This window comes from Rousettus aegyptiacus, unplaced genomic scaffold (genome assembly GCF_014176215.1).
Source record: "Rousettus aegyptiacus isolate mRouAeg1 unplaced genomic scaffold, mRouAeg1.p scaffold_m13_p_1, whole genome shotgun sequence".
Taxonomy (NCBI): Eukaryota; Metazoa; Chordata; class Mammalia; order Chiroptera; family Pteropodidae; genus Rousettus; species Rousettus aegyptiacus.
In genome coordinates, this window is record NW_023416284.1 from 94,429,339 (window position 1) to 94,446,524 (window position 17,186).

The following is a 17,186-nucleotide window of genomic DNA, read 5'->3' on the forward strand; positions in this document are numbered from 1 at the left end:
TGTGAACTATACAGGAGGTAGAATTGAGGATTTAGTGATTGGTTCATTGGTAGGGATGAGGATGAAGGACTAGAGGTTTTATGGAACTGGTTTTAGAGAACTGGTGTTTCCTTTAATTAAGAAAAGGAATAGGAGAAATCAGTTGCAGGAGGAAAATAAGTCAATTATGGACACATTACATATAGGAAATTTGAATCTTGAATTCTGTAGAGAGTTTGAAACTGGAGAAGAGATTTGGAACTCACTAATAACTGGTCATTAAAGCCATGGAGGGAATGAGAAGGTCAAAGACAACTGTGATAAATGCCAACATTCAGGTACATAGACCAGGAAGAGAACAAGAGAATCATGCCAGGGTTTGAGAGCACTTGAGGGAGATAGTGGGTAAGCACAGCAGCTGTTGCAGGGAGAGCAGGTAAGTCGATAACTGAAAAATGTCCTTTAGACTTGGCATGTAGACAACCATCAGTGACCTTAGTGAAAGCAATATCAGTGGTGTGAGAGGGACAGAAATAGAATTTCAGCAGACCTGAGAAATGAGATGAAGAGATGCTTTGCTTTTTTTTATTCTTTCATTTTTATTTTTTGAGGAACTTGTCTCTGAAGGGAGAGGGAGGATTATTATTTTTTAAATAGTAGAAACTGGAAACAGTGAGGATAGGAGCAGGTAAAGGTAAGTTTAAAAATATAGGTGATCCTGCTTCAAATATATCAGTGTCATAAAAGAAAAAAAAAAACCAGGATCTGTTCTAGATTTAAGTAGACCAAAGAGACACGACAACTGTGATATGTGTTGCACATTGGTTGGGTCCTAGGTTTCTTAAAAGCTATCTGGCCTTTTTTGGACAGAGAAATTTCACTATAGCTTATTTGACTTATTCTTAGGAGATACATGCTGAAACATTTACAAATGGTTTTGCGATGTGTTGCAACTAACTTTTAAATGGTTCTCATAAAAACAGAAAGCAAATACAGCCAGGTGTTAACAATTGGTGAACCTAAGTGAATCTCTGGTGAATCTAAGATGTTCATTGTACTATTTCAGTTTTTCTGGAGGCTTATAATTTTTCAACATAGAAAGTTGGGAGAATAATGAAAGAAGCAGATTTTCGAGAGAGTGAAGAAGGTACTAGACTCTTCAAATCTCACTGGGCACAGATGTTCAGAAAGAACCATTAGATTCAAGTGATGATTAAAGTGCAAAAAAGTAGAATTATATCAATGGTAAATTTTAAGCACTTATTGCAATTTTAAATTGCTACTCTTTTTAAATCATGTTTTGATGTTATCAGTTATTTTTCCTTTAAATATGTTTATTATTTCTTAGTGGTTTTTATTATAATCCAAAGACCACATTTTTTCCCTGTAGTAGAACATATCTTCAATTAATGGGAATCATTGGACAAAATAGAATGGAATATATTCATAACACTAAAGAATGATTTATCATACTACATAGCTAGCATAATACTAAAGAACCTAGTAGGGGAAAAAGAATATTTAATATTACCTTAGATATTGCTCCCACTGTTGAAGCTTGGTCATTATGTATTTAGATGGGCTTTTAAAACTTTCTGAACTCTACAGTGTTTTGTGTTTTAACTAGATGAATTAGTGTTATACTTTAGTGTTGCCTACCTGGCATAGCTGTTTAATTTGGAAAGCTGAGAACCTCCAGGGTGATGTCATGTCAGTTTTAGGACATATTTATATCAATAGAGGAATTAATCCTGTATTAAACAGGGCCAAGAAGAGATTTACATTTATTCTGACCTCTTAACCTGTTTTGTGCTTTAAACAAACATTTTTATTGATATGTTCTATCAGTTATTCTATTAGTTATGCCTCTGTCCTGTTTTTTCCTAGACTGAGACCCAGCAGGAATTGTGGAGAACATTTCATCAGCTCTGTCAGTTTCTTTCTCCTATTCCTGAAGTACTCCTTCAGAAGTGACCAGCCCCCTGGCTTACCTCCCCTAGGCCTCTCTTGAAAACAGGATTTCTTAATCTTAGCACTTCTGACATTTTGTGCAGGACAGTTCTTTGTTGTAGGGACTGAAGTGTTCATTGTAGAATGTTTAGTCTTTACCCACAAAATGCCAGTAGTACCCCCTCAATTTTGACAATGAAAAATGTCTTCAGATATTACCAAATGTCCCCTGGGGAGCAAAATCACCCTGAGTTGAGAACTATTGTTCTAAAGCAGTGTCTCCTAATTGGAGGTGTACTTCTAATCAGGGAAAGAGGTTTGAAAACTTCTTCACCTGGGTCTCTCCCCAGAGGTTCTGGCAATTCAGTATGTCTAGGGTGGTGCATGATACCTTGATTTTTTGTAACTCTGCTAGTGATCCTGCCTGTGCCCTTGCAGGTATAAGCCACTGTTGAGAGTCAAGCTCACTCTTCGGAACTTCCCTCTGTGGCAAAGCTCATTTCTGCCAGAGTTGGACCTTCTTTCTGGAGGTAAAGAGATTGACGTTAAGTCTCAGCTCATTTCACTCATACTTGATGCTTAGCCATGACTTTTGTGTTTGATTGTTTTTTTGTTTTTTTTTTTAAAGGGACATGATTTTATTTTTAAACAAACTCTTGTGTTGAGGGCTGATTTTCAGTAGATCACAGGGTGGGAGCTGCTCTGCTAGTTTGAAACCCTGACCTAAAGGGATAAGTTTTTCTGTTGTTGTTTAATTAACATCATATCCACTAGATGCCAGTAGTACTCTTCAAGTGTGACTATCAAAAATGTCTCCAGACATTCCAAAGGTCTCCTGTGGGGCAGAATCGCCACCAGCTGAGAATCACTGACCTGACTTAACTGTAGGTGAAAGGAGGGTTTATTATCAAGATCCCCATGTACTCTTAGAAACGTCACAAAATTATTAGTAACTGCCCTTCTGATAACTTGAAAAAGGTGTCAGAATCTCAGGGAAGGAGGATATAGAGCTTGCAAAAATATTTTCAGTATCGTAATATATACTTGAGTTGCAAAAAGCAAAAAAATCATTTTTGCAGTTTAAACTGGAAGTTTAATGAGATTAAAAACATTTTTTTTATGAGATTTTATTTGAGCCAAACTGATGACATGCTGGGGAGCAAGATCTCAGATGCTCCCTGATGAGGTTTTAATGTGTATCAAAAGTCGGCAGAGGTTTACAAAAGTTATAAAACCAGTCATCAAATGATGATAGCAGTTCCTCCTTTTAGCCTCACCTGCACTCTGTCCTCTTCAGAGTTCCCCTAGGGGCACACCAGTATGTTGTTTTCTTCTGCCTGAGGGATACCTACATGTGCCCCACCTTCTAACACTTTAAAATTTTTTAGTGGATTTTTTTTCTAGAATTCCTTCTACTCTTTTCTGGTCTTCTACTGAGTTTTAGTGGATCTTGACTAGGTATTGTTGGATAATTTATTGTAGTGTTCTTAAATGAATATTACCTCTGCTTTCTTGTGTAGAATATCTTTGTTAATTTAATGGAAAAAATCCCTCTCTGGAATCACTAGTCACAAAAGCAAGATGTGAAAAATATCGTAATAAGTTATCATTTTATTATTTTTCCAGTATCACTTTAGTCAATCTCTTTCCAGTTCTCAGCCACACATATGTAATAGATAATCAAGGGACACAGTGTTGTGGTTTTGGAACTGCCATCTCAGAACAGGAAAATACTTGGTAAGGAAGGCAGTATGCATAAAGGTTAAAAGCACCAACCCTGAAGTCACACTTGGGTTCACATCCTGGTAAGTGATGAAACCTTTCTGAGCTAGTTTCAACATCTGTGAAATGGAATGAATCACACCTACCTTATAGCATCGCTGTTGTGTCGGTTTACTGAGATAATGTTCCTTGAGTGCTTAGCATATAGTACCTGGCATATAGGATGGCATAACTGGAAATGGTAATATAGGAATGCAATTGGACATAAGTCTTTAGTTTTTAATGAATTGAATTTGTTCTACTTGCTGCAGTACTCATACATTCTTAAAATTTTAAAACTAGTAGCAACTTGAATCTTCTGGTTCAGTCCTCTTATTTTTTGGATGAGGAAATCAACCAACTTAGCAAAATTATGGCAGTGTAGTGCCATACCACAATTGGGATAAGTTCAAATTCTATAAATATACATTTTGAAAACATCTTTATTGAGGTGTAACTTATATGCCATAAAATTCAACCACTTAGAATGAACAGTTCACTGATTTTCATTATATTCAGAGCTATGCAACCATCACCACAATCTAAGTTTAGAACATTTCTGTCACTCTAGAAAGAAATCCTTTATCTATTAACAGTTATTTCTCATTCCTTCCTGCCCCCTCCTCTAGACAACCACTAATTACTTTTTGTTTCTGTAGATTTGCCTATTTTTCACCTTTCATATAAACGTAGTCATGTAATATGTAGTCTTTTATGACTGTCTTCTTTGACTTAAAAATGTTTTCAAGGTTTGTTTATGTTGTATTGTGTGTCAGTATTTCATTACTTTTCACTGTTTGATAATATTCCATTGTATGGATATAGCACATTTTATATCCATAAAACGTGGGTGGTTGTTTCACTTTCTTGATAGTATCATTTGCAGCACAGAAATAGTTAATCCTTGACATAGTCCAGTTTTTTTTTTCTTTTGTTCCTTGTGCTTTTGGTGCCATATCTAAGAAACTATTGCCTAATCTGGTGTCATGAAGATTTTCCTGTTTTTTTTTTTTTTCTAAGAGTTTTAAAATTTTAACTCTTAAATTTAGGTCTTTGATACATTTTGAGTTAATTTTTGTGTAAGGTAGAGGAAAGGGTCCAACTTCATTCTTTTGCATGTGGATATCTAGTTGTCCCAGCACCATTTGTTGAAATATACATTTTTAAATAGAGTCTATACCATGCTTCTATCTAAAGCTTCAAATGAAGGTCTATATGGCCTTTAAAAAGCACTTTGAACAAGAACAGAGAGTTTGGGGAAAGGATGTATCTCCTTTAGTTTGTGGAGTTCCCTCTTTCCTCCCCCAGTTCCTAAAAGTCTTGATTACCTTCCTGTCAATCCACCATTTAGAAGTCTGATTTAATTGCTCTGGGTTGATGCCTTGGTATGAGTATTCATTTAAAGCCATCCAGGTGATTTGAATTCTCAGGCATGCTTCAGAACTAGTGGACTAAAAGGTTTATAGTTGTAAAAGGGACCAATCAGAAGTCATTAGGAGACACTGCTGGAAGAGATTTGCTGAAGTGTGTGCTGGCTTGTGGCATTTCAAGCCTCCTTTTCTGTGCTGGAGCTACATGACTGTTACTCTCTGCTCTATAAGCGGTGGCATCTCCTTACTGGAAAAAATAGATTTGTACCCTGTCAGTCCTTTTTGAGAGTAGAAGCACTTTGGTGATGAACTACGTGAAATAAGAGGACTTTCTGCACTAAAAAAAAAAAAAAAAAACAATAGAGAGCATAAATCCCAAGCACTGTTTTTCCTTCTATAAGAAAAATATTAGTGTTCTATAACACAAATACTTAAAAAAAAAATTCAATTTCATTTTACAAATGATACATAGAGAATTTTACTTGCCATTTTACTTTTGATTCTGTAATCACTGTGAAACCATTTGTCTTAAAATAACTATGAGAACAAATTGATTCTTGAAATTAGTTATAGGTCTTAGGTTTTTTAAAGTATTGACAATATCATTTGCAGCACAAAAATAGTTAATCTTCGACATAGTCCAGTTTATTTTTTCTTTTGCTCCTCATGCTTTTGGTGCCATATCTAAGAAACAATTGCCTAATCTAGTGTCAGGAAGATTTTCCTCTGTTTTTTTTTCCTGAGTTTTATCATTTTAGCTCTTAAGTTTAGTTCTTTACAAGTAAAATGCCCCTATTGTCTAAAATTGTGTTTGCAGAAAAGCATGAGGACTGCAGCCTGCTAGGTCTGAAGAGCTCCTGGGCTATAGTTTTTGTGTTGCCTGAAATCCTTGCCCTGCCAGGAACAAAGCGAATCAGCATGTTTCTCACAGTAAATTTTACCTTCAGTGATCAGTTCTTTCTCTTGTGTTGCTAAAAGGTCTGATAAGGAGAAAATTCCAAATTAAAAATTCTAAATTAAATCACAGCACCTGACAGGAGAGTGAGAGAGAGAACTGTTAGTCTGTTAATGGCTGCTAGCCAGATAACAAAAGACGCTCACATCCATTGCCTAGTAGAATTTTGGATTAATTTCCAGGTGGTTATTTCTGCAGATTATTTTAACCAGGCACCATCGAACTCCAGGAGCCTCTACTTGTTGTTTCCAGACGACTACCCACAGACATTTCTTTATGTGGACTCTGCTTGTATCCCAGAGCTGGCCCCATTTCACCTTTTCTCACCCCTTTGCCTATAGCTAGTGTAAATTTCTTTCAGACTACCTTTTTCTCCCCTCTCCCCCGCCCCTTACTCTTTCTCCCCCAACTTGATGTATAAAAACTTGCCAAGCTCTGTGGCCATGTTGTCTTTTCTGCCTACCCATGCTGCTTGTGGTTTAGATTCCATGCCCCCAAGACCGATGTGAGCTTTTTGGCTAGCATTTTTGGCTCAATAAAACCTTACTTACAGAAAGACTTTCAGCTGTGAAAGTTAATTTTTTTTGTTTCACAATTCTATCTGATGTAAATGGAAAGAATTGATCAACAACACTCTCCATATTCCATTTCTTTTTATTTAGTAAATTACCAGTAGCGGATTTTTTTGTGATTGGTTTTAGAAATCATTTTGGATGACACAGTGTTCTAGAGTCCCATTAGGGATTTATTGTGCTCTAGACCGGTGCTCCTCAAAGTGGTTGAAAATCAGTGCTGGTCTGTAAACTGTTTGTTACTAGCCTACAATTAAGTCACACTTAAAAACTTGTGTAGCAAGGTTGACATTGTCTTGACATATTCATCGTATTTTACAAAAGTATTGGCCTACAGTGGATTGGGAAAAACAAAACTGGTTCTTCCCCACAGATGGTCAAGAAGCACTGTTCTAAAGCAAATAGCTGTGAGGAGAAAGTACTTTTAAAAAACCATCTTTCTTTTACGTTTATTCTCTCTCTCAGGGATTTTGCATTGGGAGACATGGATCTTGCTGCCAATGAGCTCAGCATTTACGACAAACTTTCAGAGACTGTTAATTTGGTGAGACAGACAGGCCACCAATGTGGCATGTCAGAGAAGGCAATTGAAAAATTTATCAGACAGTTGCTGGAAAAGAATGAACCTCAGAGGAGGCCACCCCAGTATCCTCTCCTTATAGCTGTGTATAAGGTAAAATTGTGTTCTGACTTGGAAAAACTTAGATGGAGCCTAGACTCTTTATCTTTCTCCTCATATACAACTGTTGATTGATTCCACCATTGAACCTTGGTTTTTCTGTGAATAAATTGACCTCATTACCATGTGTTACTAGGAAATTTAATTTTGGTTATATGTCCTCGATGAAATTTGTGTCTTTATATTTAAACTGTACTCGCATGTATTTTTGAATGGTGGATGTATCCTCTGGTCATATCATAGAAGCTTGGTGTGCTTTATAGTCTTAATAATTCTCAAACTTTAAATACTTTCAGAAGTAAATGTAAATGGCTTGTTTATGAAAATGGATTAGTTCTTAAAGCACATTGGAAATAGTAGAAGAAGCCTATTATTTTCTTGGCTTTTATTTAATTTATTTATTCATTCCTTCATTTATTTATTTATTTATTTTGTTTATTTCTTGGGACAATTATTAATGCTTTTCCTATTCCTTCGTAGGTCCTTGCAACCCTGGGATTAATCTTGCTCACTGCCTACTTTGTGATTCAACCTTTTAGTCCTTTACCACCTGAACCAGTGCTTTCTGGAGCTCATACCTGGCGCTCACTCATATATCACATCCGGCTGATGTCCTTGCCCATTACCAAAAAGTATATGCCAGAAAATAAGGGAGCTCCTCTGCATGGGGATGATGAAGACAGAGCCTTTCCAGGTAGAATGCTGCATTTACTACTTAAGAGATAACAACTTTCTTGATCGGAAAGGAAATAACATTTATTGGCATCTAATGAGAGAGACTTTTCCTGTATTGTCTCATTCACTTCAATCCCTACTAAAACCGTGGATAGGTTTTATTATCCTCATTTTTCAGATTGAGAAACTAAGGCTCAGGGGGATTAAGAAATTTGCCTGAGAAACACACCTGGTACAGTCAAATTCAAATCCCCTGATTCCAAACACACGTGGTGATCAGTGTTTTTGTTTGTAGGAAGGATTCGAATGTATCTTTTCTACCTTTTTCTCTCCTGTGATCCCTATCCACAATAGATATTTTCATAAACAGCTGTCAATTTATTGAAAGCTTTTGAGTCCAGCTTGCTTTTATCAGATCCCTGTTGGGTAAGTTTTTTATCTACGTATATCCTGCTCTTTCAATTTAGTCTTTTTTCTGTGTGTCATAGTGCACTTATTTAGTGCTTCTAAATGTATAATTTTGCCAATAAGTTGAACTTCTGAAACATTTAAATTTGGTCACAGCATCAGTGGCAGCATAGGAATTCCTAGTCTGACAGACATTTGAAGAGTTTCTTTTGAGAATAGTGAAATGTAAAACTTGCAGTTTACTTTTTGAGAAAGAATAGAGGGATATTTGGGGATTTTAGTTTTTTCAGTGGTGTTAATCCTATTTGCCTATATGAAGGAATATGTATGTAAGTTAGTATCACAAATGGATTACAGAACTTTTTGTATAACTGTTCTGAAACCTTTAGGACCTAGTATAACTGTTTAGGAAGTATGTTTTCTCTTCAGCATTGTTTTCAGAAAAATTTACTAATTGAAGCTAAGCTTTATAATCATACACCATTCTTTAAGGCAAGACCTAATCAGTTACAAAAACCATCACTTGAATTGGGTCTCCTTTGAAAGTTTTTGTTACACACTTGAGGAAATCATGAAAAGTTTTCTAAAATTATATCAAAATCAGAGGGAGGGATCATCATAAACTCAGCCTCATGAGTGTTTTTTTTTTTTTTAATTAGCTCATATATTTAGAGTTTTTAATTTCAAATATAGCTTCCTTTAATTATTGGGAAGGTTGTTTTAGAAATGTCATTAACAAAGCTAAAAAAAAAAAAAAAAAGAAGTTTCCAGCTCTTATCAGAAGGTCCAGAGCATGTGGGGGAAGGAGCCAGGGAAGCTTGTCAGTCTGGCCAGCCTGTGCTGCTTCCTCAGCCACACCAGTCTCCTTTCCTGCCTTCCCCTCATTTCCTCCCTGAAGCATCTGCTCTTTAGCACATTAGAGGAAGTCAGTGGAGCAGGTCAATGGCAGTTTCTTTTTCCCTTGTCTTATAAAGTAAATCTCCACAGACTGTTGAGTTAAGAAATAATAGTGGACAGTGATTGTTCACTTTCTAAACTGGAGTTTGAAAATTTAAGAAACTTTAGGATCTTGTCAACAGACCTGATTTTTTGGTTAACTTCAAACGAGTATTTTGCCTTGTGATGGAAATAAAATGGGTCCTCAGAGCTCAGTTATATAAAAAAAGAACATTTGGAAGGGTGTGGTTTTACTTCATAAAAATCGTTGATTCTCTTGAAGTGCTGCTTTTATTTGTAATTTGGATATTGATACACTATATTTTCCTGTGTGCGATAACTCTGGGAAGCTGTAGATGTATCGAGCTAATAGCATTTCGCATTGCATTTGAAAAGAAACTTAAGATTGCATCATAATATAAGGGGTAAATAGAAATATACTGAGGACAGTTAAGTATAAGAAGTGAGAACTGCTGGGCCTGTAAAAGGGCCAGAAAAGTAAAAAAATTTAAACGATCATTCCTGATGTCATGGTACCAAAAAACAACTGCCTTTTAGTTAGGATTACTTAGCAGTACGTTCCACTCCCCAAAGGAAAGCGCTGGAGTATTGTTTCCTTAGGGCTAGCCTCTCTAGTGTTCCCTGGGGTCATCTGACACTTCTTGCAGTGGTGCCTTGGGAATGTGGAGGGCAACGGAAGCAGGGGTGGTATACCAGAGGCAGCATTACTGGTGGTGGTAGGTTTCCTTCCGACTAATAGTTTTTCCTCTTGACTCCACCCTGGGAACAAAAGGCAACAGAAGTGGGGTTCTTTTTCTTGGTTTCAGCCTTGGACCAGAAACTCTGCCCCTAAATCCTCTTGAGAATGAAATCACTCTGTAGGGAGTCATGTAAACATCTCTTTCTGCAGCAGAAAATAAGTAAGCTGACTCTTATTTAGTACTTATCAGACACCAGGCCCTGTCCAAAGGGCTTTCCATATATTAGCTCATTTAATCTTTACCCTGTGAGGTAGGTTGTGCTATACCTATTTTACAGATGAAGACACTGAGGTATAATGAGAATTGGTCATTTACCCAAGGTCCCAAGGCTAGTAAGTAATGGAGCCATAATTTGAACCCAGGTGGCCCATCTTCAGAGTTTGAGCTCTTAACCTCCTATGTGAGTAGTTTGTAATTACACAGCATCTGAAGAGTCTAGAGTTAAGGTTGATTTGGGAGTTTCACACACTCTCTCTCAGGTCACCAGATGCTTTCTCTCTCCAGCTCCCTAGTCCCTAAAGAAACAAGGTTCTTTCCAGCTGGTACTGCAAGTCTAAAGATAAACAGTTCTCCAACCTGTTGGTCCTTTAGAATTTTCCTGAACAAATCTTTTTTCTAGGCAGTCAGCCGGCTCATCCTCCCACTCTGCACCATTAGAGGTAATGTTTGATTTAATCTTTTCATTTATTAACCCATCATTTTCCCTTCACATTAACATTCTTAGTTCTTTTTTCCCCCTGGGCTCATACTTTTATGTCCACTTTGACCTTGCTAGCAGCCATCCTCTTGGCTTTCACCCTTCCATGAATCATTGAGTCTTAGTACTTAAAAAAAAAAAAAAAGTTTTTAAAAAAAGAACTGATCTAGTACATACCCCTGGTTATAAAGACTTTGAGGACAGGAGAGGTGACATAAGTTGCTTACCCAACTAAAGGTGGCAAACTAGCGCTTGAACCTTAAGTTTCTTAATTCTAGTCTATTATTATTTCCATTATACCACACTTACTGCCTGCTGTCTCTGCCCTCAACCAATCCAGATTCCAGCATATTAGGCTCGATTATTTTGTCTACTTTGGACATTAATGATTTTTAATTATAACACCTATTTATACTGAGGAGGCCTCACATGCAATGAGAAGGTATACCTCTGTACTGCATAACTGGAACTTTATGTATCTGTGATACGTAAAGGGAAGGTTGAAGTAGATCTAGGAATGTCATAGAGTTTTAGGAATAGCAGATCATTCATTGACTGAGAACTGAGGACATGTAATCAGACTTGGAGTCCAGGCCAGTACCCAAAGAGGAAATGCTCGGACCTCAAACAATGCCTTACTCTTTTATTTTCAAATGAGTGAGGCATTCCTTGAGGTGATACAGCTTTGTCAAAGCACTTACCGTATACCAGGCACTGTGCCATGTATTTTCTCAGTCTTCACAACAGTCACATAACATAGTTACCATTTTTATGTTATTTTCTAAGATAAAGAAACTGATATGCAAGGGGATTGACTAAAGCCTCACATTTAGAGACATTTTTATACAAGGAAAACTCATAAAAATAGATGGACTCTGGAAGTTTGGAATGGTTCAAGTACATTGCTTTCTGAAGGCAAGGCTATTGGCAAAATGATTTTTTGGGTTCCTTCCATCCCTACCGTGTGTGAAAATGGCTCTGGAAATGCTGGCACTCATGCAGGGAACCTGGCCAAGGATGCCTTCACCATCGAGACTTCACCTCTGCTCATGCCCAGGATGCTAGAAGAGGTGCTAAGAAAAATGAGCTGCTGGAGAGTAGCCTGATTAAATACTGAGTATGCACCAGTAAAAGTCCCAGAAACTTTGTCATTGGCTTTGCAGGCTTTTCTTGAGGACATTCATAATATAAGAAATCTAATATAAGAAATCATAAAGTTATATTTATTTAATCTCTGTTTTGAAGGTTTTCCACGTTCAGTCTGCTCATTTGATTTTTCTTCCCTTGGACTTAACCCTATTGTCAAAGCTTCTGAAAAGCAAGGTTTCCTTTGTTGGTTCATTCATTCGTTCATTCATTCATCAAATGTGTATTGAGACCCTACTGTATGCCAGGCACTGTTCTCAGCAGAGCAATGACTAAAACAGTCTCCCTGCTCTTAGCTTTGTGCCTTTCTTCCCTATCTTTTTTACTCTATTTGCAAATATGGTCATATTCTGAGGTTCCAGAAGAACCTGAATTTGGGGGGGACACTATTCAGCTCAGTATACACATTTTTCAGAATTTCATATACGATTCTGGGAATATTCCATAATTGAACAGTTTCTAGTTTTCTTTTTTTTTTTTGCTATTATAAAAAAATGCACCTAGACCTAGGACATTCATATACACATATCTTTATATACATACACTATTATTTCTGTAAGATAGATTCTTGGAAGTAGAATAACTGGATCAAAGAGCATGCACATATTAAATTTTAGTAAATACTACTAAATTGTATTCATAAACTTGCATATATTGGTCATCAGCACTGGATAGTGTCATTATTCTGCCAGTTAGAAAACCAAAGAATGGTGTCTCATTTTAAGTTGCATTTCTTTGCTTGTTAGTGGTGTTGTATATCTTTTCATGTGTTTTATAGGCCATTTATATTTATTTTTCTGTGGATTACTTGTTCATATTCTTTGCCCATTAAAATTTGTATCAAATAGGAGTTCATTATGTATTTGAGATATTCTTTGCCTCTTAAATGCAAATACTGGTTGAATCTGTCCATTTTTTAAAATTAATTAATATTTGGTGACATCAGTTTATGAAATCCAGTAAGTTTCAGGTGTATAATTTAACAATAAGGCATATATATATTTCATTGTGTGTTTACCCCCATAGTTAGATTCTTTCTGTCACCACATATTCCATTTTTTTCTTTATGGCGTCTTAGTTTGTGTCTCGCTTAAGAAGGCTTCTTTGCCCCCCAAATTATAAAAAATATATTTTTCTCTATTTTTAAAATTTTTATTCATTATAAATTATATCTTTAATTTATCTAGAATTATTTCAGCGTATAGTGAAATGTGGGGATTAAGTTTTATTTTCTTCCAAATAGCCACTTGTCCCAATATCATTTACTGAATCCATTCTTTCTCCAGTGAATTAAGATGAACTGTTATCACGAGTTAAATATATAAGTACACAGACAGACAGACAGACACACACACACACACACACACACACACACACATATATTCTGGATCCATTGCCACATTCTTTATTGTTTTATTAAGCTTTTTGTCTGTTCCTTTATAAGAACATCCAGTTCTCATTATTTGCTGTAGTTATGTTCTGTAAGTGCCTGCAGATACTGCCTTAGTGAATACTGACCCATTGCCCATAGGGCAGCAGTCCCCAACCTTTTTGGCACCAGGGACCAGTGCTCTTAATGAGAATCCAATGCCTGATGATCTGAGGTGGAGCTAAGGTAGTGATGCTAGTGCTTCCTAGCTGCAAATACAGATGAAACTTCTCTTGCTCACTGTTTACCTGTTGTGCGGCCTGGTTTCTAACAGGCCACAAACCGGTACTGCAACCCTGCCATAGGGGAAATACAGAGTTAGATTCCTGAGAGCTTCTGGCCACATTATCATCCACTGATCAATACATGACCTTGTTTTATGTATATATTTGTTTAAAGACACCTTATTTATTATATATTATTGATTTGTTAATATTGAACTCAGTCACCAACACTGTAACTCATGCCCGAGTAAACTTTATCTAACACATTTTTTTTTTCTCTGTAAGGCACATCACAGCCTTCTTGTACTTAGGGACACTAGGTAGTACTTTAGCTCTATCTTGGGGGCCATTTAAAAAATTATTATTACAAATTATTTTTTAGAGCAGTTTTAGATTCACAGCAAAATTGCACAGAAAATGCTAAGAGTTCTCCTATATCCCCTGGTCCCCACATAGACAAAGCCTCCCATAGGGGCCATTTTAAATAGCAAAATCACCAACGAAAACGTGGCACTAAGTAGACAATGAAAAGGACACTTGTTTATAGTATGAGGTGAAAACAAAGGCAAAGTGTGACCTCGTTCCACCTTAGCTGAGATTTGCTTCTCTGCTCTGCACATCTGTGTATGACTTTGCAAGCACTGGAAGTATTGCTTTGGGGGTTACAAATAAACCTGGGGAAGTAAGTGAATTCATAGATAAGAATGTGAATAATGAGGATTACTGTACTTTTTAAATTATAGTAGCTTTATTAAATGCTACTTTATTCCTGGTAAAGCAAGTCCCTCATTATTTTTTAAATAATTTATTGTCTACAACTCTTAAAATTCAATGAGACAAATAACCTAATTAAAAATGGGCAAAAGATTTGAATAGACATTTCTCCAAAAAAGATATAACCAATATGCACATGAAAAGATTCTCAACATCATTAGCCATCAAGGAAATGCAAATCAAAACCACAATGAGAAGCCACTTTATACCCATAAGGATGGATGTAATAAAAAAGATAGACAATAAAGAGTGTTGGCAAAGTTGTAGAGAAATTGGAACCCTCATTCATTCCTGATGGGAATGTAAAATAGCACAGCTGCTTTGGAAAAATGGCACTTCCTCAAAAAACATAGAGTTGCCAAATGACCTAATAATTCCACTCCTAGGTATGTACACAAGAGAACTGAAAAATACTCCCACACAAAAACTTGTATGCAAATGTTTATTATTCATAGTAGCCCCAAAGTAAAAACCCAAATGTCAGCAACTTAGGAATGAATAAACAAAATGTAGTATATCCATATAATGGAATATTACTTGCCAATAGGAAGGAAAGAAGAACCGATATGTGCTAAAACATGGATGAACCTTGAAAACAGTCATGCTCTTCTTGTGCCCTGCTTGGACCTTCCAGTGACCCATGAGCTGTCAGAAGTATGGGTCCTCAGGCCCATCATCTGCTCAGTGTCCATCACATAAGGCTCTTAATATATGCTCTGTCTGTACCCGAGTAGAGTGGTCTCCATAGAGTTTAAGCAGTGACCATACTTCGTAATTTATTTGTATTACCCAGGAGTTAATTTGGGCAGGGGGTGGGTTATTGTCTGTTGCTGTTCTCATATGTTTACTCTTCTAATTGAACTTTAGAATGCAACTGTCACAGCTCCATAACATCCCACCCCTTTCACCAATAAGAAACTGATAGGACTGTTTCTAAGTTGTATTAAATTTATGTATATGTTTGGGTAGACTTGATATCTTTATGATAGTTAGTCTTCCATTCCAGGATCATGGTATGATATATTTATTCAGGTCTTTTTTCTATGTTCTTGAGTAAAATTTTATAGTTTTACCTTGTTAAGTTTATTGCTAGTTATTATGAATGAGGTTGTTTTTCATTTGTTTATAAAATGATTATGCCGGCGAACACCATTGATGTTTATGTATCCAAATGTCTATATCTAGTAGTATTGTGCCACCTTATTAAATTCTCTCTTTTTCTTTTTTGATTTTCCTTCACTGGGTTTTCTTCTTCTGCCTGCTTTCTAAGGCCTCTCTACCTGGAAATCTCAAGAATATCTAAAGCTCAGAATAAAACTAAAATAAGTTACAGTTAAGTTACAGTTAGTCTTTCCTTAGGTTCAGAACTGCTTGCTACTAGCCCGTGAAGTACCTTGGTATAAATTAAAAGAAGGTGCCCCTTTCTCCTGACAGTTAACTCTTATCTCCTAGAAAAATTATTATAATTAATAACTGATACAGTTAGATTATGACATATTGCTGCAGAGAAATGTCATAATAAATCTACAGATCTCTGATGTCTTCTGTGTCAGTACCCCCTTAGATGAGGAGCTCTTGATCAATGTCAAGCACACAAACATTTTTGATAGTGTTGTTTAGATCTGTAGATTGTGTCATCACTGCCGCTGAAATGATCCCTTTCTTCCCAAGCCCACTGCCCCATTATATTTCACCTCTCATCACAGTACAACCCCCTTCCCAAAAAGACAAAAGCAAAGTATAACCAGATCTTCCTTTTTCCAACCTCCCTCTTCTAGGACACTCTAGCCATGACCCAGAATGACCTTCCTGAACCATCAGGAAACTCTTGCTCAAAGGCCTTTGATAGTTCCTTGTTTTGTTCCCAGTAGTCATGCCTAAGTGCTTCAAGCCCTAGAAGCCCTCATTACAGTCTTTCTAGGCAGCCACCATTCTCTTGCCGCCCCCACGCCACACATGCCCCCCACATCCTCCACTTTCCCCCACCACATTTTGGTACCTTGGTAATTGTTATTGCCTCACTCTCAGTTTGGTCATCTGTGAAATGAGAATAGTGATGCCTCCTCAATAATTAATTATATGGTAAAAAGTGAACCATACAGCATGTGAAAATGATTAGCATAGGGCTTGGCACTTAGCACGTTAGATCCCTTTCCCCTTCGTTCCCCTCCCTCACAAGTACTTTGGAAACTGAAATGCTGTATAAAATATATTATGATTCTGAATGCTTCATTGTATGTCCATTACCCAGAGTTCTTGTATTTTGTCAAGAACTCATCATATTTGGCCTCAGTAAGGAACATTTGAAAATATTTCAGAAGGAAACAAAATATAACTTTGCAGCTTCAGAATGCCTTTGAATCAGGTGTCACTAAAGGGGTTTTAGACACCTGTGGAAGTTTTCATGCTGAGCACCGCTGGAGGAGAGGCCCCTCTCAGGATCAGGATATAGCAGTCATCCTCTGGTTGATAATTTGCCCATGAGCCCAGATGGATGAGAAGCATAGGTGGCTGCTGCCTCAAGGAAACACAGGTCCTCTCTTCCAGTGGTAGAAGGTGCTTGGAGGGTGCTCGGGAGATATGCTGAGAACTACACAGCTCTTCCCTGATAGGATTTCATACACCATAATACTGCTGCTGTAAGGAAACAAGGAAAAAGTGCTTGCTGCCAACTACAGAAAATGTTTCGTGATTGAGTCAGTTTTCAAGTGTGATTATTGGTTTAAAGAATTGATTTCATTTCAGTCACATTTGGTTCCCTGTTGTCTTTAGTTCTAGACTCTCTCCTGATTTGGTTTCCATTGGGTTTTAATCAGAAACCATCTGGTGAAACATTTTGGATTCAAACGAGAGTTTATCACAAACACATA

General features: G+C 36.9%; 1 protein-coding gene across 5 annotated transcripts in view; it reads left to right on the top strand.

Moving 5' to 3' along the window:
- The window catches only part of CUNH6orf89 (chromosome unknown C6orf89 homolog), a 33,051-nt gene that overhangs the window by 2,583 nt on the left and 13,282 nt on the right, over nt 1-17,186 (top strand). For 3 of the 5 annotated variants that reach the window (XM_016152657.2, XM_016152659.2, XM_016152660.2), the window contains exons 2-3: nt 7,053-7,260; nt 7,747-7,960. In XM_016152657.2, the coding sequence (XP_016008143.2) occupies nt 7,053-7,260; nt 7,747-7,960 (422 nt within the window). Of the gene's footprint in view, nt 1-2,367; nt 2,460-7,052; nt 7,261-7,746; nt 7,961-17,186 lie in introns of all 5 variants that reach the window. The other 2 variants (XM_016152658.2, XM_016152661.2) reach the window with 1 other exon arrangement.